The 20652-nt window shown below is 42.2% G+C and overlaps 1 protein-coding gene across 3 annotated transcripts in view; it reads right to left on the reverse strand.

The window, feature by feature from the left end:
- Nucleotides 1-20652, reverse strand: part of LOC101735872 (single-minded homolog 1) — a 101662-nt gene that overhangs the window by 24214 nt on the left and 56796 nt on the right. For 2 of the 3 annotated variants that reach the window (XM_021348204.3, XM_038019884.2), the window contains exons 2-6: nt 16193-16414; nt 14826-15001; nt 12915-13036; nt 12294-12414; nt 8006-8184 (exon numbers count right to left, since the gene is read on the reverse strand). In XM_021348204.3, the coding sequence (XP_021203879.2) occupies nt 8006-8184; nt 12294-12414; nt 12915-13036; nt 14826-15001; nt 16193-16367 (773 nt within the window). In that variant the 5' untranslated portion in view covers nt 16368-16414. The remainder of the gene's footprint in view (nt 1-8005; nt 8185-12293; nt 12415-12914; nt 13037-14825; nt 15002-16192; nt 16415-20652) is intronic. The other variant, XM_012690620.4, reaches the window with a different exon arrangement.

Here is a 20652-nt window from a genome sequence, read left to right on the forward strand (position 1 = left end):
AGGCCTTCGCGATATCAAGGCTCACAGCAAGAGCCTCGCCCTTGCTCTCCAAGGCTTCAGCCCACCTGTGAGTAAGGTATACAAGAAGATCGCCAGCTGAGCGACCGTGACGGAAACCGTACTGTCGGTCACTGATCAGCTGGCGATCTTCAAGATACTTCAGGAGTTGTGTATTTATAATTCGCTCCATCACCTTGGAAAGCAAGGAAGTTATCGCGATAGGCCTGTAGCTCGATGGGTCCGACCGGTCACCCTTCTTGGGGATAGGGTGGACGTGGGCGGTCTTCCATGAAGACGGAACCCTGTTAGTGCAATAAGAGAGGCGATACAAACGCGTTAGCGCAGGTGTCAGCTCAGGGGCGCACGTTTTCAAAACCACTGCGGGGATGCCGTCTGGCCCACTCGACTTATGGACGTCCAGGAGTCGGAGCTCCCGCCTGACTGCACACTGTGTGAAGCAGATATCCGGCAGGGAGCTATCACACCGGGGGATGTTCGGTGGTGTGGCACCCCCGTCGTCCACAGTTGAGTTCGAGGCGAAGAGTTTGACCAGAAGGTCAGCCTTCTCTTTCGCGCTGTGGGCCAGATTGTCATCGGACTTGCGCAGTGGTGGGAGACTAGACCTGCAGAAGTTTCCTTCTGCAGCTTTGGCGAGCGACCAAAAAGCACGGCTCCCGGAGGGATAGCTCTTCAATCGCTCGCCAACTCTAGCGACGTGCTCCGACTTCGCCTTAGCAATTACATTCTTGTAGGACCTGGAAGCGGCGTTATATTTCCGCCTTTCCCCTGAGATGTTAGGATCCCGACGTCTCCTGGCATTATCCCATGCCACGTATGCGGACCGCTTGAGGTGTGCAGCATCCCTGCTGGCATTGTTATACCAGGGTCTGCTGCGACCCCCAACGGGCACTTCAGAGGAGGGGATAAACAATTCCATCCCCTGGAGCACCACGTCTTTAAGACGGTCCGCACAGACGTCAGGATCAGCAAAGGAAAAGCAGAACCGCCCCCATGGGTAGGATGCGTAAAATTCACGCAATCCATCCCAATCTGCTGACATATACCGCCAAACTCTTCGATACCTGGTCGTCGTTCGACGATCAGGACGAGAGAGTGGTACGGCAGCACGAATAAGGCAGTGATCAGACGATCCAAGCGGAGCGTCGACCACCACACTGTATCCGGCCGGATCTGTGGTCAGCAGAAGGTCCAACAAAGAAGGCTCGTGCCCCTCGATATCTGGGACACGGGTGGGCTGTGTCACCAGCTGGGAGAAGCCGTAGGCCAAGGCGAAATCGTAGGCAGTCCGACCCGGGAGGTCAGTGGTTCTGGACCCCAACCACTCTTGGTGGTGAGCGTTAAAGTCTCCAAGAATCACCACCTCCGCAGATGGGTACTGCTCAAGCACGCGATTTTTAGACAGCACCACGTGAATGCTCCCTCGTCTCAAAACCTGACGTCGGAACCTCATTTATGCGTCTCACCGAGTCAATGTGGAGGTGTTCTCACACCGCATCAGATTTCCCCTCGAACTCAGGAATCTCCCAAGAGTGAGGAACACCGAACCAAATCGTGTCTAACGACTGTCCCATCGCGGGAATATGAAACGAAGCACATAGACTTTGCTGCAGAAAGACAATTAACCTTGTGTCCTATTTTGATAATAAATGGATAAATAAATCGATTATTTAAATAATAAATAGAATAGTTTTCGACGAAAGAAATCGAAGGCTTCGCTTTCGCAGTTATTTCAATCTTGTCCGTACGCTACACGCGTTACTTGACGCGTTACGGAGCGCTGTGCGTCAGTGTTGCATGGTTCAAAATTGGAAATCGCCGGTATTTAAACGTTTTTGGCGATTCCCGTAAAAATTAGACCAACATTAACGTTACATTTGAGGGTTTACATTATTAAGAAATCTTTAAATTCAACATCATGTAATGGAAATTGAAAAGAGGGAAGCTTACAAATATATGATTTCATTTTTGCTGCGTGTGATTTGCATACGGAGATTTTGTCCATAACTTCGAGGGGCCACCGAACATGTAGGAGAAGCTCACGGGGCAAGGCGACTTTGCTACGATCTGCCTTAGCAAGAGCAATGCTTCGCTGAATCTACTACCGGATCGAAATCATCATCAATAAGATGAGCTCATGGCTATTCGAAGTCGTCTTGCCAGCAGAAGTACATAATGCTTCCGTTCCTATTCTTCTTTTATTTCATATTCATAAAAGAACAGATATGAAATTTCATATCTAAGGAAGTATACTCGCGGTATACAAATCCGTAATAACTTTTTTGTTCCAATCTATTTTAGTTTTTCTTCCAGGAGTGAACGTCAGAGCGTCGTGTGAGATGAAAGAGGCAGCTACGGGCTTAATGCTGAGCTTGTCAAGCAGACAACCTTTTGCCCAATGCTATCTAAAGCCTCGAGAATCATTGTTGTAATTTGCAGCTGTGACCTAGGCAGCGCAAGATGAATGTGGGAATTCCGAAACTGAAAGTGGGAAGACACATGAAAATAGTAAAACCAAAAAAAACTTTCCAAAAATCGAATTTTGAAAGCGTTCAAGAATCAGAAATAAAATGAACGGCTATATTATTATTCATGTAGAAGTAATATTAAGAAGAAGTACTTTGGTTTAAATAGAAGTACTTTTCGATTATGACCGACTAATTTGAAGTTGATTGATAGGGCGACTCCTACGTCCTATCAAAACAGCAAGCCAGAACCTTCGGTTTGAAGGGTGGGGCAGCCGTTGTAACTATACTGAGAGACCTTAGAACTTATATCTCAAGGTGGGTGGCGGCATTTACGTTGTAGATGTCTATGGGTTTCGGTAATCACTTAAGACCAGGTGAGCTGTGAGCTCGTCCACCCATCTAAGCAATAAAAAAAAACCGGCGATAATTTTTTTAAGGGAAATTTTATTAAATGGAAAACAAAGGGAACAAGTCTGGCAACATTCGCCGTGAGCATTTCCACGAACCTCTAACAGTCGTATTGTTGAGTCCCGGGCCAGGTTTACGCGTCTCTGATTGCCGTGAACTAATAAACTGTGAACTTGTACGGATAATTGTTTCCGTTGTTGGATAAGTCACGAAATATTGTCGTCATTACTACGGGCTCTCGACGTAGTATTGAGCTTTTATTCTGCTATTGGATAATGCTAAGCAGCGTGCTCTGAATATTGTACTATTGTATTTATGTATATATATTGTACTAGCGACCCGCCCTCACTTCGCTTCGGAAACATTAAATTTTATTATTGATAGGCGAGTCCGGCCATGTTGCGCGCGGCAATAACTGCGGGTGACGCCGCGGGGTGAAGCTAGTCTAAAAAAAGTAGCCTAAGTTACTCCTTATATCATCAGCTACCTATTAGTGAAAATCTGATCAAAATCAGTCCAGCCGTTCCAGAGATTAGCCGGAACAAACAAACAGACAGGCAGACAGACAAAAATTGTAAAATATGTTATTTTGGTGTATGTACCGCATATATTCATTGATATGCATGTAGTAAAAAGCGGTTATTTCAATATTACAAACAGACACACTCATTTTATTTATATGTATAGATTATATTGAGGGGTATCTGGCTATTTTGAAGTCGTCGTGGCCTAAAGTATAAGACGTCCGGTACATTCGTATCTAGCGATGCACCGGCGTTCGAATCCCGCAGGCGGGTACCAATTTTTCTAATGAAATACGTACTTGACAAATGTTCACCACGTCCTTACGGATCCATCAGATCCAATAACCTTTGCATTAGATGCCTTCAGCTCTAATACTAGGGGCAGGCTTAGGGACCCCGGTAACCGTACTCGTCGAACTCGACAAAGAGGTCGACGTGCAACCTAACCCATGCATCAGCCCGCTGAGTTTCTCGCCGGATCTTCTCAGCGGGTCGCGATTCCGATCCGGTAGTAGATTCATTCGCGAAACAATTGCTCTTGAGTTGTTAGGTCTCCTTCGGAGGCGCTCGGGCAGTTGTTAGCAAATCCCACCCCTCTTGGCTGAGCCTTTGCTCGCCCACCTGTCCTGGTGAAACTGGAAAGGCCTTCGGGCCACCAGTAAACTTTCAATCATAAAAAAAAAAAAACAAATGTTCACGATTGACTTCCACGGTGAAGGAATAACATCGTGTAATAAAAATCAAACCCCCAAAATTATAATTTGCGTAATCACTGGTGGTAGGACCTCTTGGGAGTCCGCACGGGTAGGTACCACCACCAGCCTTTTTCTGCCGTGAAGCAGTAATGCGTTTCAATTTGAAGGGTGGGGCAGCCGTTGTAACAATACTGAGACCTTAGAACTTATATTTCAAGATGGGTGGCCATTTACGTTGTAGATGTCTATGGGCTCCAGTAACCACTTAACACCAGGTGGGCTGTGAGGTCATTCACCCATCTAAGCAATAAATTGACAGCATTAAGTCAGGAGAGTGACGTAGGCTACCTTTGATCCCGAGAAAACTTCTTGTTTTCCCGGAACCTACACCGACGCATTGTAAGCAGTTGACGTCGCCCTAAAAACGTCATTTCGGATCCTCCCGATCCACTAACGGTGCTTTTAGGTAACTCAAGCACCGGTCATCGTTCTCGTCGAACCCGTCGCTTGCAACGAAGGGCTCGGCGAGTAAATTAACCTACAGACACAGCCCACTGAGTTTCTCGCGGGATCTTCTCAGTGGGTTGCGTTTCCGATCCGGTGGTAGGTTCTGCGAAGCACTGCACTTGCTAGGGCCAGTGTTAGCACCACTTCGGTTTGAGTCCCGTGAGCTCACCTATTCGCTCGGTTACGCTGGCATAACCCTCTAGGTTACTAGCTTAGGTAGGACAAAAAAAACACCGAAGCTTTCCCTTGATGAATCGAGTTTTACGTGACAACGTCAGTAGCGGAACTATTCGAACTGCTAGCTCTGACGTTACGTGTGAAGAGAGATAAACGTGTCACAAGCCAACGCTTGGGCCGATCGTGCCTCTCTATCGTTTGTTTCTCGCTCTCGCTTGCACACTTAGGCGGAACGTGACACTTTTTCGTGCGTGCAACTAGTGTTCGTCGATTTATTAAGACGTTACTACTACTGCGCTAGCGCTATGATCCCGAAGTGGGTCTTGGCCACCGACAATAAGCTTTGCCATTCTTCCCGGCGCTGCGCAACACCTTGCCAGTCCGACACTTGGAGCTCACGTAAATTTCCTTCCACAGCGTCAGACTAGTGGTACTTGGGTCTCCCTACGGGGCGGCGTCCCTCCGGTACACCCGCGTATACCCGTTTCATAGCCCGATCCTGCTCCATACGCACTACATGTCCGAGCCATCCGAGCCTCCGTGCCTTCAACTCCCCCAGAATATTTGGCTCACCAAAAAGCCTCTCCACATCCTTGTTTCTCCGGACGTGCCAAGAACCGTCATCTTCTTGAACTGGTCCTAGTATTTTTCTCAGTACCTTTCGCTTCGTTACGAGAAGCTCTGTCTCTTTATATGTAAGCGTCCATGCTTCGCATCCATACAATAAGATCGCTCTCACTATCCGAATCTTGGTGCGCCTGCTTAGTAGCTTTGAAGAGAGAACCGGATTTAGGGCTGCACTGCATCATAGGGTATTTTGTACACGTATTTCGATCTCGATTAAGATCGAAATACGTGATCGAGATTGAGACGTTATATATAAATCACGTAAAAATACAACTAACAAGAAAATACTTGAAATTTCTCGTCGTGTAACGGAAACAGATCGCAGGACTCGTTCGTACCGTGAACCATGGACACGGATTAATGATATATACGTTCTCGGAACGGCGCGCACCGCCTTATCGAAAGGGATTATTTAATTTACGCTCTTTTATTCGTTTATATGGGTGAGCAATTGTAGTTTTGGACGCGAGTCCTAGGCTTGGCGATGGCGGCGAAGTACGCCAGTGACTAATCTTACTAATATTATAAACGCGAAACTTTGTAAGAATGGTCAGGTGGAGCTATTTTTTGAAGTTATACTTCTTTTGGCGCGTTATGAAAAATTGATGAGAGTGAAATTTTACGATGCGCGCGCACCGTGACACAAAATTAACAGAGTGAAGTTGCCCACTAAATCGCTCATTACAATACGACCGACGTAACTTGGCGACTCTGAATATAGCCGCTGGTGAACTTTCCGAACCGTACCGAGAATTACCGAATTTATACGATGTCAAGAAAAGGGATGTCCAATATGTGTGTTTGAGGATGTTGTTTAATCGATTTTTTTTCAAATTGATTAATAATTAAATAAATAAAAGAGAAATAAATTTAATAAAAATAAAGTATAACTTCTTACGCGCGTACATAAGTACACGCACCCTTTTTTTTATTGTTTTGATGGGTGGACGAACTCACAGCCCATCTGGTGTTAAGTGGTTACTCGAGCCCATAGACATCAACAGCGTAAAAGCCGTCACTCACCTTGAGATTAGAATTCGAAGTCTTAATTTTATATTACAAAGTCGGCGCACTTCTCACCACAACCCGTAATGTATAATACAATCTACCTTCTACTTCTTCTTAATTTGTTGGCTCCGGCACGGTTTGTGTATTAGCCAGCGTCAAGTAATAAGATTTTTATAATTTGCCGTTTTAATTAATTACCGTTTATCTACATAATATATAAAAATGAATTGCTGTTCGTTAGTCTCGCTAAAATAATCTTGTCTTGAATTATTTGAGGAAGTCCAGAGAAGGTTTAAAAGGTAGATAAATATAAAAATGCTCGGAATTAAATAAAAATAACAATTTTGTTTTTCCTTCGATGTGTCCCCCGTCGGACGCATTTCTTTTGTTTGTTTTAGGTTTATTTTATACAAAAGTTTAGGTATTTTATTTATCGATTGAGGCACTACGAAGTCTGCCGGGTCAGCTAGTGAGTAATAAAAAACTAATCGTGACATAACATAAATCATTAAAAACGAATTAAATTTACAAATGAGATGGTATGTGAGGAAATATAATCTCAGTAAAATGGTGATCATTTACTGAGTAATTTTCAGTAGACTTTTCGGAGGATCCCGAGAAGCTACGTCCAGCGGCTTTGTTTCATTTTCCCGCATTTGTGCACTTTCACAGATACTAAACAGTTAATAAGCCACCGGTTATTACACATTTAAGCCTGAATAAACACTAAATAGACAAAATAAAACAAATCACACCACTTCGCTCCTCGCGTTCCCACCAAAAAGTCTTACAATCTACCTTACGTCGTTGCGGTGTTAAAATTTTGTATTACATTGCCGTTTTACAAATAATTTTGCTAACGCTCCAATGTATCCAGTTTGGAGCACAAAAACATTTTGAACTAGCGACCCGTCCTCGCTTCGCTTCGGAAACATAAAATTGTATTATTGAATGCAGAGTCCCGCGATGTTACCCGCGGTTATTGTCGTACCGCGGGTGAAGCCGCGAGGCGAAGCTAGTCTAAAGAAAGTAGCCTAAGTTACTTCTTATATCATCGCCTACCTATTAGTGAAAGTCTTATCAAAATCGGTCCAGCCGTTCAGAGATTAGCCGGAACAAACAGACAGACAGACAAAAATTGTAAAAAATGTTATTTTGGTGTATGTATCGTGCATATATTCATATGCATGTAGTAAAAAGCAGTTATTTCAATATTACAAACAGACACTCCAATTTTATTTATATGTATAGATAGCTAAGTCCCGCGATGTTACCGGCGATTATTGTTGTACCGCGGGTAACGCCGCGGGGCAAAGCTAGTCTAAAAAAGTAGCCTAAGTTACTCCTTATATCATCAACTACCTATCAGTGAAAGTCTCATCAAAATCGGTCCAGCTGTTCCAGAGATTAGCCGGAACAAACAGACAGACAGACAAAAATTGTAAAAAATGTTATTTTGGTGTATGTATCGTACATATATTCATATGCATGTAGTAAAAAGCGGTTATTTCAATATTACAAACAGACACTCCAATTTTATTTATATGTATAGATTACGTAATTTCCCACTGACCTTGCATCCAGGAAGATCAGCCGCATGTCCAACGACGCTCGGAACATGAACATGTTGGAGTGCAGCTTGAGTTCTGTGACGGCGGAGGGGGGGAGGGAGTGCCCCACTGCCACCAGCCCGAGGGGGGCGGAGCCCTCACCGAACCGCCGAACTCTTAGGTAGCCGGAGCAGTGGATCACCTGAGACATCTTCACTTTAATACGACTGTATCGAAATTACAATTTTTATTTTATTGGTTAGATTGGTGGACGAGCTCACGGCCCACCTGGCGTTAAGCAGCTACCGGAGCCCATGGAAATCTACAATGTAAATGCCGCCACCAACCTTGAGATATGAGTTCTAATGTCGCCGTTTTTCTTCTTTTTTCTTCTCCGAACAAATGTTCACGATCGACTTCCACGGTGAAGGAATAACATCGTGTAATAGAAATCAAACCCGCAAAATTATAATTTGCTTAATTACTAGTGATAGGACCTCTTGTGAGTCCGCACGGGTAGGTACCACCGTGCGTTTCGGTATGAAGGGTGGGGCAGCCGTTATACTGTAAAAAATGAGACCTTACAACTCTTCTCTCGAGGGGGCTGGCGACATTTACTACGATGTAGATATCTATGAGCTCCGGTTATCACCTAACACAAAACAAAAACTAGAATAGCTAAAGAAGTTTTTTAGGTTATGATATTTTTTCCGAATAGCCTTTCACTAAAAAATATGGAAATTTACAACAACAACAACAACAACAAAACAATAATTAAAGCATTAGTAGGTACTGCAGAAAGAACAACTTCTTTTGCATTAAAAGTGTACAATTTCCTAAAATATTCGAAATTGAGTTAATATGCGGAATCATTTGGTATCATCAGTCACCAGTTTAGTTTTAGTTTTTTTTAGTATAGTACCTATGTTTCGACTACTATTAACAAAATTAATACATAATTTTATCTTACTTTAAAAGATAGATAATGTAACTGGCAAAAAATAAATGTTGCAAAGATGGTTAATATTAAAACTAGCTGACCCGGCAGACTTCGTAGTGCCTCAATCGATAAATTAAAGACCTAAACTTTTGTATAAAATAAACTTAAAACAAACAGAAGGAATCCGTCCAACGGGAGACACATTAAAGGAAAAACGAAATAATTATTTTTATTTCATTCTGAGCATTTTCATATTTATCTATCTTTGAAACGTTACCTGGACTTCCACAAATAATTATAATTCAAGACCAAAATTCGTCAAATCAGTCCAGCCGTTCTCGAGTTTTAGCGAGACTAACGAACAGCAATTCATTGTTATATATTATTATATACATAGATATCATATGTAAAACCTTTAAAACACTCTTCTGTAAAATTTAGTAAGTTCTGAGATTATACAGTTTTAATGTGAGAAGATGAATATAATATTTATTCTCCAGGCCAAAATAAAGGTAGAAGCGCCTGTCCCAGCCCACAATACGCCATAACCGAACAATTTGTGTCAATATCTGATTTACTAATATGCAAAACGTGTAACCCATTAAAAACATTTCCGAATGTTTATCAAGTTCACCTAGAGAGAGCTTTAAGCCGTGCGACAATAAGGGAAATACACCCCCCTGTATTTGCGATGCACTTTATTAGCATTACACAGGGTGTCCGCTTGTGAAAATTGAATTGATTAACCGAATAATTCGGGGGTGAGTTGTTTTTGTTCGTTGATAAAACCTTACATGCGTCTTTAGGATTTTGTTTGCCTAATTTTTCGGGATTGAGTTTAGTTTAGTTCTTTTGTGTGTATTAAACTTGTGCAAGCAAAGATTATTTTTTTTCTATTTTTATTTATGATCTCCTAGTGATCGGTATCAGCAATGAGCTATTATTCCTTTGGCTGATTTAAAATCTTAATAGTGATATAACAGAGTCAGATGTCCATTAGAATTTTGTTGGTGTAATTTTTCGGGATTTAGTTTAGTTATCTTTTGTATGTATTAAACAAAACTTATGCAAGCAATGATAATATTGTTTTTTTTTTAATTTTTTATTATTATATCCTAGTGATCTGTATCAGCAATGAGCTATTCCTTTGACTGATTTTAATCTTAATAATGATATAACAGATTTAGATGTCCAGTGACATCTTCATCTTTTATTGTAAGATCTAATATCTATTCTCTAAAGCAGGTATACTGTGCTTCCTTAGTCTAGTAAGCTGCACTGCTCCTATTATTTTTTTCCTACCTAAGCCTTGAGAGGCTATTTCAGCTTCACCCTAACATGTACGTGAGCTCACGGGGCTCAAACCGGACGTGTTGCTAGCACTGGCCCTAGCAAGAGCAGTGCTTCGCAGAATCTACCACCGGATCGGAAACGCGACCCACTGAGAAGATCCGGCGAGAAACTCAGTGGGCTGTATTAACTGTGGGTTAACCGCTCCTGTGCCTCCCAGGTCCGACGCCAATTTATTGACGTGTGTCAATGCAATGGTAATGGAATTTTTATTTTGTCTAGCGTGAGGGTGTAAAATGTCCGATATTTCCTGAAGATACAACGATGCTATATATCTATGTATGTAGTATGTGTGTATGTGTAGTATTAACGGTTGGCTCTGTCCCTTGCATTGCTGACGTCCACGGGCGACGGTAACCATTCACCACCAGGTGGGCACTCGTCTGCCTTCAAGGGCGGTAAAAAATTAATATAATACAAAAAACTGTGCTGCGTGTAACAAAATTACCAAAGACTTGAAGAAGACCGATCAATTTGAAAATTTGCATACTGGTTAAGTATTGATAATGATACAATAATTTCGCTCTAACATTTTGATCAGCAGCAACAGGATATAGAAAAAAAATGTATGCGTCCAACAGAAGTGATAACTTAAATTAGTCGAAGTGGTAAGTGTTTAACTTGAGAAAAACATAGGTTATTACTTAAATTTCGCTAGATACTACGAGTATAGAAAAATAATATTAAAGATAAACATTATTAACGTATTCTCAATTTGACCACAGATTTTAAGCAACTAGAGGTCCCGCAGTAGTCGAAATTCGACTATAATTAATTGGAATTGTAAGTTTGTACACTATTATGATTGTATTTTATACTTCTATAATCACAAATTTCGCCAAGAATACAATTTTAAAAATATTAACAAAGACAAACAATATTTAATCTATTCTCAATTTGACAAGAGACGTCAAGAACAAAAGTTTGACAATAAATAGTATGCATGCGTGTGTGCGTCAAATACATGGTATGTAGTGTGTGTAATGTTTTCTTTATTGATTTAATGTATCTTTTATGCATTATTTAAAAAAAATATTAGCATTGTGCACTGCTTCTCTATATTCTCTATAAGTGTGGAAAATTTCATACTCCTCCGGCCGCGAATTTTCGTAAAAAGGGATACAAAGTTTTTGCTTCACGTATTAATATATAGATTAATCTAAGTGGTAAGTGTTTAACTTGAGAAAAGCATAGGTTATTACTTAAATTTCGCTAAATACTACGAGTATAGAAAAATAATATTAAAGATAAACATTATTAACGTATTCTCAATTTGACCACAGATTTTAAGCAATAGCAATAAATTTACAATAAACAAAGAGTATATGTGTGTGTGTCAAATACATGATAGTGTGTGTAGTGTTTTTTATTGATTTAATGTATTTTTAATGCACAATTAAAAAAATATACTAACATTCTGCACTCCTTTTCTATATTTTCTATAAATGTGGAAAATTTCATGCTCATCCCTCCGCGTAATTTTCGTAAAAAGGGGTACAAAGTTTTTGCTTCACGTATTATTAATATATAGATTTTATGTACATTAAATATGATAATGGAATGCTTTTTTACAATAAAAATTTTTTTCTTACACTATTTGTAATTCAATTTTATTTTCTCATTTTTAGTTGGATTTTCTATAAAAGCGTATTTTGTTAGTTTTTTAAACTATTATTTATTTTTCATTTTTTAGTCGAATTTCAATTTTTTCAATTTTTTTTAAATATTGTATTGTCATCGGTCCTTAATAAGTATACCAAATTTCGAGTTAATCCAACGTTTTGAAGGGGGGTCAAAACCATGTTCAAAGATTCCGTTACATAATATTTTTTTTTTTAATGCTTAGATGAGTGGACGAGCTCACAGCCCACCTGGTGTTAAGTGGTTACTGGAGCCCATAGACATCTACAACGTAAATGCGCCACCCACCTTGAGATATAAGTTCTAAGGTCTCAATTATAGTTACTAACATACATACGTCTGAAGCTAATAAAAGCGTATTAAAAAATCCATTTAAGTACCTTGTATCCTGAGGTGGTTAGGCCGGCGTTCCTCTTCGCCAGCACACATTTCATTCTGATGAAGAACGCTCTTTCACACTCCGCATCAACTGTCGGACCCCAAGTCCCTCCCACCGGATACCTGTGCACAAAAGCATCATGATGATTCAGACTTTATTTTTCACTAACGATCCGCCCTCGCTTCGCTTCGAGAACTGTAATTTTGTTATTGATCTAACTAATTGAATTTTCGGGAAATTTCAATTTCCAAATCTAGTCCTGAGAAGTAACAAACACAATAAAAGACGAACGTAACTGTACTTGAGACCTTAGAACTTATACCTCAAGGTGGGTGGCGCATTTACATTGTAGATGTCTATGGGCTCCGGTTACCAGTTAACACCAGGTGGGCTGTGAGCTCGTCAACCCATATAAGCAATAAACAAAAAAATTAGGCACCACAGACCTGACTATTACTGACACGAGGCAGCCACGTGTTCCACTTTCAGACTACGCCCTCACAAACCAAATCGGTGGCGGCTCCAGACTTCACCCCTCATATAAGAAGGCTATAGTGGTCTTGAGTTAACTCCTCCAACAAAGCAATGAAGGTCATATTACAACATAAATTTCGGACATTACCCAACTGAAGGATACTGGTGGCCGTGGTATGAATGAGGGTGGTGGAGACTCAGTACTGCATTCATCTCCTCGTGGTCTGCTTGGTGGATGTACTCGTATATAGAGTTGCCGGTCAGTTCCACCTATATACAGGAAAATCAATCGTGAAATACAATTTCGGTATTTTGTGAGGCTAAATAAAAAACAAATCGTGCATAACTACTGGTGGTAGGACGTCTTGTGAGTCCGCACGGCTAGGTACCACCACGCTGCCTATTTCTGCCATCAAGCAGTAATGCGTTTCGGTTTGAAGGGCGGGACAACCGTTGTAACTATACTAAGACCTTATAACTCATATCTCAAGGTGGGTGGCGCATTACGTTGCAGATATCTATGGGCTCCGGTAACCACTTGACACCAGGTGGGCCGCGAGCTCGTCCACCCATCTATGCAATAAAAAAAAAGCGCTCTTTCCTTTATTACACTAAATAAGTAGTAGAGAAGGAGTATGCTTTATTGTGTACCAAAATAAATAAGGACGCAAAATATGAAGTACAAAAAATACAATGGGCGGTCTTATCGCTAAGAGCGATCTCTTGCATACGACCGTCAGATGGCCAAGAATCACTTTAGGAAATAAATTATATGCGATGTAAGGCTACTTGGTTTAAGCGGCTTTTAATGGTAGGCAGCGGCTTGACTCTGCCTCTGGAATTGCTGATGTCCATGGCCGACGGTAACCACTGACCATCAGGTGGGCCGTATGCTCGTCTGCCTAGAAGGCAATAAAAAAAAGAAGAAAAAAAACGCAACATTTATCTTTGTAATTAAAGGTGCGTTTCATTTGGTATCAGCATCAACAGTTCGATATTTTTAATTTAACTTCAATTAACTTTACTCCATTCCAATAGCTAAAGTACTTTTTTTGTTATGATTTATTTTTCTGGAAATTTTAAACTTTAAATGGCTCATCTCCTGTAAAATCGGAAGAGCTTCGCTTAAGCCAAATAGCCTGTGGCGGGTAAACATCATACAACGCAAGATATTTGACAGATGCCTGAATCTCGCTTACGACATTTTCAAGATAAGCTCACATATCGTATTTTCGCATTAAAGCCTTTGTCAAACAGAACGCGTACTTAGTGCGCGTCCGAGCGCTAAACTAACGCCGCGCTATGACGCCGAGATGTATTGTACTACTACGGTATTATACCGTCAAACAGAGCGCCAGCGCTATGAGCGCTATAGCGCTGGGGCTCTGTTTGACGGTATGTTACCATAGTAGTACAACCCATCTCGGCGTCATAGTGTAGCGCTCTGACGCGCGTTAATTACGCGTTCTGTTTGACGAAGCCTTTAAAGTGTACAATTTCCAAAAATATTAGAAATTGAGTTAATATGCGGAATCATTTGGTATCATTACCAGTATTTTTTTCATAAATACTGTCAAAAGAGCGTAGTTTAGTTTTAGTTTTTTTTTTAGTTAACCAATATTTTGACTACTATTAACAAAATGAATACATAATTTTATCAACGACATTTGGATCGTCGGTCTACCGAGAAATATTACCGGCTCGGTGGAAGATCTTTCCTTTCGTCTTTTAAGCCTCCCACAAGCCTTTCATCTTTCGATATAAATATATATATATCGACGCTTGAAAGGCAAACGTGACTAAGCGACAATAACTGCTTTGTACATAAATGATAGGCAATAACCATATTCGATGCGCAAAAAAAATATATTTCTAGGTCTATTAAAATCATTTCAAACAGCTAGATTCGTTAAAATAGATTTTTTTTCAGGTATTTCAACTTTAAATTAGTCTACAGTAAAGTTCACGTATTGTCGCTTAGTCACATTTGCCTTTCAAGCGTCGATATATATATTTCAATAGATCGCCTTTAGTACCTACGAGATTGGTGCCGACTCACCTGACTCAAGCCAAGATGTACTGATGCAGTTTCGCTGATGTACATAATTTTGCCATCCGGAGCCACTACGAATATAAAACCGTCCAAAGTTTGGAGCAAATGCGACCCGAGCTCTCGTATCGACAATTCCCGGGGCTGTGGTGGTGGTGGCGCCGCTCCCCACGCGTCTCCCAAGCCTGGTGACGAAAGCGGACTTCCTTTACTGCCGACGAGAATCCCGCAGGCGGGTACCAATTTTTCTAATGAAATACGTACTTAACAAACGTTCACGATTGACTTCCACGGTGAAGGAATAACAACATCGGTGTTTCCCGAGCGCTATGACATGTCCTTCTTCAAACGAGGCTTATGGAGAGTATTAAGCGGTAGGCAGCGACTTGGCTCTGCCCCTGGCATTGCTGAAGTCCATGGGCGACGGTAACCACTCACCATCAGGTGGGCCGTATGCCCGTCTGCCTACAAAGGCAATAAAAAAAAGAAAAAAAAAATCAAACCCGCAAAATTAATTTGCGTGATTACTGGTGGTAGGACGTCTTGTGAGTCCACTCGGATAGGTACCACCGCCCTGCCTATTTTCGCCGTGAAGCAGTAACGCGTTTCGGCTTGAAGGGTGGGGCAGCCGTTGTAACTATACTGAGACCTTAGAACCCATATTTCTAGGTGGGTGGCGGCATTTACGTTGTAGATGTCTAGGGGCTCCGGTAATTACTTAATACCAGGTAGGATGTGAGCTGGTCCACCCATCAATGCAACAAAAAAAAGCGCTCTTTCATTTATTACACAAAATAAGTGGAAGAGGATTGCCAAAATAGTGTTCATAGATATCACGGTCTGAACACCACTTTGAGACAGTCTTGAGGTTGCCGACGTCTCAATTATATAGTCGATTGTCTTAGCTTTTAAGCTAGAACACACGAGCTTAGGTACATCGTGGAAATCGCTCGTGTTTGGTACGTTATTTCCTTTGAAAAAACATGGCTTAACTCAGATTGTTTGGTCGCTTTAGTCACAATAGCTTTTACACCAGCAGTATACTGATCTTTATAGTCACGTTAGACAATTATGTGAATCATCTGAGCGGATACTAGGTCGGTCATATGAATGCTTCTAAGACTTCGCAGAACCCGTCACTTGCGACGAAGGGCTCGGCGAGTAAATTAACCCATAGACACAGCCCACTGAGTTTCTCGCCGGATCTTCTCAGTGGGCCGCGTTTCCGATCCGGTGGTAGATTCTGCGAAGCACTGCTCTTGCTGGGGCCAGTGTCAGCAACGTCTTCGGTTTGAGCCTCAAGGCTTATTAGTAAAGGTAGGGGAAAAAATTGCTTCTAAGAGAACACGTTACGAAATTGCCACCCGAAAACTCACCATCAGGAAAAACCTGGCGCATCTTCAGGTAGCTGGTCGTTAGTCTTATAACGGAGGCCTTGTCCAGCTGCGAGGTGATGGCGGAAGGCAGAGGCAGCAGTTTCGCCAGCTCCAAGAATTCTGTGTTCTCTTTTTCCCTCCTGGATCGTGCCGCGTTTTTGCTTTTCTCCTTCATGATGTTTGCCGCGACCTGCGACAGCTGCCGCAGCTCCTTGCGGCCTGCTGATGAACAGAAGGAGAATGAAGAGTCTGGTAGACCGTAGTGTGAACGCATCGGAGGAGGATGTCGTCGTGGCACAAAGGATAAGACGTCCGGTGCATTCGTGTCGAGCGATGTACCGGTTTTCGAATCCCGCAGGCGGGTACCAATTTTTGTAATGAAATACGTAAGTCAACAAATGTTCACGATTGATTTCCACGGTGAAGGGATAACATCGTGTAATAAAAATGCTCAAACCCGCAAAATTATAATTTGCGTAATGACTGGTGGTAGGACGTTTTGAGTCCGCGCGGGTAGGTATCACCGTCTTACCTATTTCTGCCGTGAAGCAGTAATGCGTTTCGGTCTGAAGGGTATGGCAGCCGTTGTAACTATACTGAGATCTAAGAACTTATATCTCAAGGTGGGTGGCGCATTTACGTTGAAGATGTCTATGGGCTCCAGTAACCACTTAACACCAGGTGGGCTGTGAGCTCGTCCACCAATCTAAGCAATAAATAAATAAATAAACTACGTCTCCGTGTTCCGAAAACTCTTGAAGGGACTGTAATATAACTATATTTAAAATAGAGAAAATGCTTAAAGAATAACTTGTGTATATTATTGAGTACTTAGAATACCAAGCATAGTTCGATATGTAACTTAGCTAAATAGACACAAGTGACTTAGTTTTTCACGGAATCTTTTCAGTGGGTCGCGATTCCGATCCGGTGGTAGATTCAGCGAAGCACTGCTCTTGCTAGGGCCAGTGTTAGAGAATTCGCTCAGGTTTTTTTTTATTGCCCGTGTAGGCAGACGATCATACGGCCAACCTGATGGTGAGTGGTTATCGTCGCCCATGGACTTCAGCAATGCCAGGGGGGAGCCAAGCCGCTGCCTACCGCAAGTTCAGCCCGTGAGCTAGAATAGCCCCTATTCACAACCCTTGTGTAAGATAGAAAGGTCTCTTTATCGAAAAAACATTACACTACAAAACAAAATGTTATTTATTAAATATTCACTCGTTAACAGTAACAAAAGAGTATATTTTGATTATTACGGTGTAAAGTTTTAACCTCCCTATAGGTATCAACGAAATGTTCATTTAAATTTGCCAGATAATTACTTAGATATGCAACTTGATTCAATAACATAAAAAAAAATATCATTGCATAATTTTGCGTCTAGAAAATTCCACCTCCGACCGTCGGCCATGTTGGAATGTGATCTTTGGGCAGGAAAACAACAGCAGCACTATGAATTATTCAAGCGCGGAATTACAAATTACCTTGTCGGCTTAGCGCAGGGCTCCTTCGCGCTTTCAATATTGACTTGCAAATTTTTGACTGAATAAAATTTTGATTGTCGTTAGTCAGTTTTTTGTTATCGCGGCTTGATCTATACGTAGGTCTGTGCCTCATATAATTTTTAAGCTATTGCATAGCTTTTATCGCGGGCCTTGAGCGCGGCGACCGAATCATGAAATTCCGTAACGAAAAAAACCTTACACCCCTTACTCCGCCTACCATGTAGCCCGCGTTCAACACATTCATACGTTGCACTTGTGTAGTGTTTGTGAATAAGCGCGTGGCGTGACGTCAAATTGCATGCGCATCATGAAAAGTCTGCCCATCTCTCTCTCGCGCGGTCTAGCTTATGAGTGTGAAGGGGACAGTTATTATCATTGTCTAATTATAATTGCATTAATTGATAAAAAATGCTATGCAATAGCTTTTCCGCAGCAGTTCCCGAGTGCCACACGTTTTTTTTTTGTAAATTTAAACTTAAACGAATTGAGCACTAAGATTGGTTTTAGATAATAAAGATGCATAATATACTCTAAAAGTACGATTCTCAAACAGTAAGCAACGTAGAACACTGAACAAAAGCAAGCACGGTGAGTCATTCCATAACCGGTGACATCATCCAAAGCTTATCGCGTGCGGCCAGCCTAAGAAAATAATGTTACATTCGAATTTCGAAGCAGACGTAGTAAACAAAATCTATTGTGCGCATTACGGACCGCCGTAAGAGCCGCGAATCGAACGCAACGTTCTATTTTCGAAATTATTACTCGAAGTTATTGTATGTAGTGCCGCCAATAAAGCCAGTGCACTGCAAATTCAATTTACTTAGGTGTCATGAAAATTGCAACCTTCTTGGTACCTATTTTTCGCGCCTTTTTTTGTTATTAATGTATTTGTCTATTATCTTTATTACTGGTGGTAGGACGTCTTGTAAGTCCGCGCGGGTAGGTACCACCGCCTTGCCTATTTCTGCCGTGAAGCAGTAATGCGTTTCGGTTTGAAGGGTGGGGGCAGCCGTTGTAACTATACTGAGATCTTAGAACTTATATCTCAAGGTGGGTGGCGCATTTACGTTGTAGATGTCCATGGGCTCCAGTGACAACTTAACACCAGGTGGACTGTGAGCTCGTCCACCCATCTAAGCAAAAAAAAAAAAACTTAGGTGTCACGAAAATTGCATCCTTCTTGGTATTTTACGCGCCTTATTTTGTTATTATTGTGTTTGTGTATTGTCTATGTTTTTTTTACTACATACTTTTTTTATTATATTATGTTTAATTAGACTAGAAAGGCTGAAATCGCTGACGTGTTTGAGTTAAGAATGAGGTTACTTGTACTCTAGGTCAATTAAAAACTTTTTTTTTTAAAACTTAGGTAATGCGTTTGTTTTTTTTTTTTTTTTTTTCCTACCTATGCTGATAGCCTTGAGAGGCTATTTCAGCTTCACCCTAACGTTAGTAGGTGAGCTCGCGGGGCTCAACCGGAGAGTTGCTAACACTGACCCTAGCAAGAGCAGTGCTTCGCAGAATCTACCACCGGATCGGAAACGCGACCCACTGAGAAGATCCGGCGAGAAACTCAGTGGGCTGTGTCTATGGGTTAGTTCGCTCGTCGAGCCCTTCGTCGCAAGCGACGGGTTCGACGAGGACGGTGACCGGTGCTTGTGGTGCCTAAAAGCACCGTTAATGGATCAGGAGGATCCGTAATGACGTGCTTTGGGCGACGTCGACGGTTTACCATTCGGTCTACTGGGTCGGGTATGTAATTTCCAGCGGCTACGATGAGAGGGTTCTCATGTCGTGCCGCCTTCTCAAAATGGCGCAGCGATGCCGACTGTAGATACTTACTAACAGAGTCGAGCTCCAGGTCGTCGTGGAGATCCACATTCCTAAGGAACCAAGGCGCTCCGACGGCTATCCTGCAGAATCGTGATTGAATAACCTGAAGGGATTTCAAGTTGGTGCGGGCTGCGTGAGCGAACACTACGCTTGCATACGTCATGACGGGGCGTATACAAGTTTTGTAGAGAGTTACCTTATTGCGGAGGGACAGTTTGCTTCGACAACAAAGCATTGGATAGAGTCGTCCTAGAATAAACGCGGCGCGGTCGCGTACCGTTTTTATATGGGGACGGAATGTCATCCCTCTGTCGAGGGTGACGCCTAGATATTTGACCTTCGAGACCCACGGTATGGGCTGGCCAAAGAGAGTGATGGGACTAACGGCGGAGGTGTTTGCGCGCCTACTACGGAGTGGGATGCTCGAAGTGATGTTCGGAGGGCGACCCCTTTTGAAGAGCACCGCTGCGCTTTTCGTGGGGTTGATGTCTATTCGCCACTTCCGGAACCACTGTCCCATGGTGGCTACTGCGATCTGGAGTCGCCGATGAAGCAGCGACATCTTCCTACACGAGTAGTAGATAGCCGTGTCATCGGCGAAGAGCGCTAGATGGGTCTCCGGAGACCGGGGTATATCATTGATATACAAACTAAATAATAACGGGGAGAGCGCGGAGCCTTGCGGGACTCCGGCAGTCAGTTGACGGGGACGAGAACGAGTTCCCTCTACTCGATATCGAAACGAACGGTTCGACAAGAAGTCTCGTATGATGAGCACGAGTCTGTCTGGCACTCCCATGTTGTACAGTTTATAAATTAAACCGTTGTGCCAGACTTTGTCGAACGCCTTCGCGATGTCGAAGAAGAGGGCGCCGGTCGGGATTTGTTTACGCCTATTTAGTCCTATCAGAATGTGCTCCGTGAGGCGGTGCACTTGTTGTACGCACGAGTGTTTAGAGCGGAATCCGAATTGTTCGTCTATGAGAATTTTGTTCGCGGTAACAAAATCCCAGAGGCGTTTCCTAAGGAGCCGTTCGTAGATTTTTCCTATCGTCGAGAGGAGACTAATCGGACGGTAACTAGAAGTTTCGTTTGTCGGTTTGCCCGGCTTATGTA

Source organism: Bombyx mori, chromosome 24, assembly GCF_030269925.1.
Source record: "Bombyx mori chromosome 24, ASM3026992v2".
NCBI lineage: Eukaryota > Metazoa > Arthropoda > Insecta > Lepidoptera > Bombycidae > Bombyx > Bombyx mori.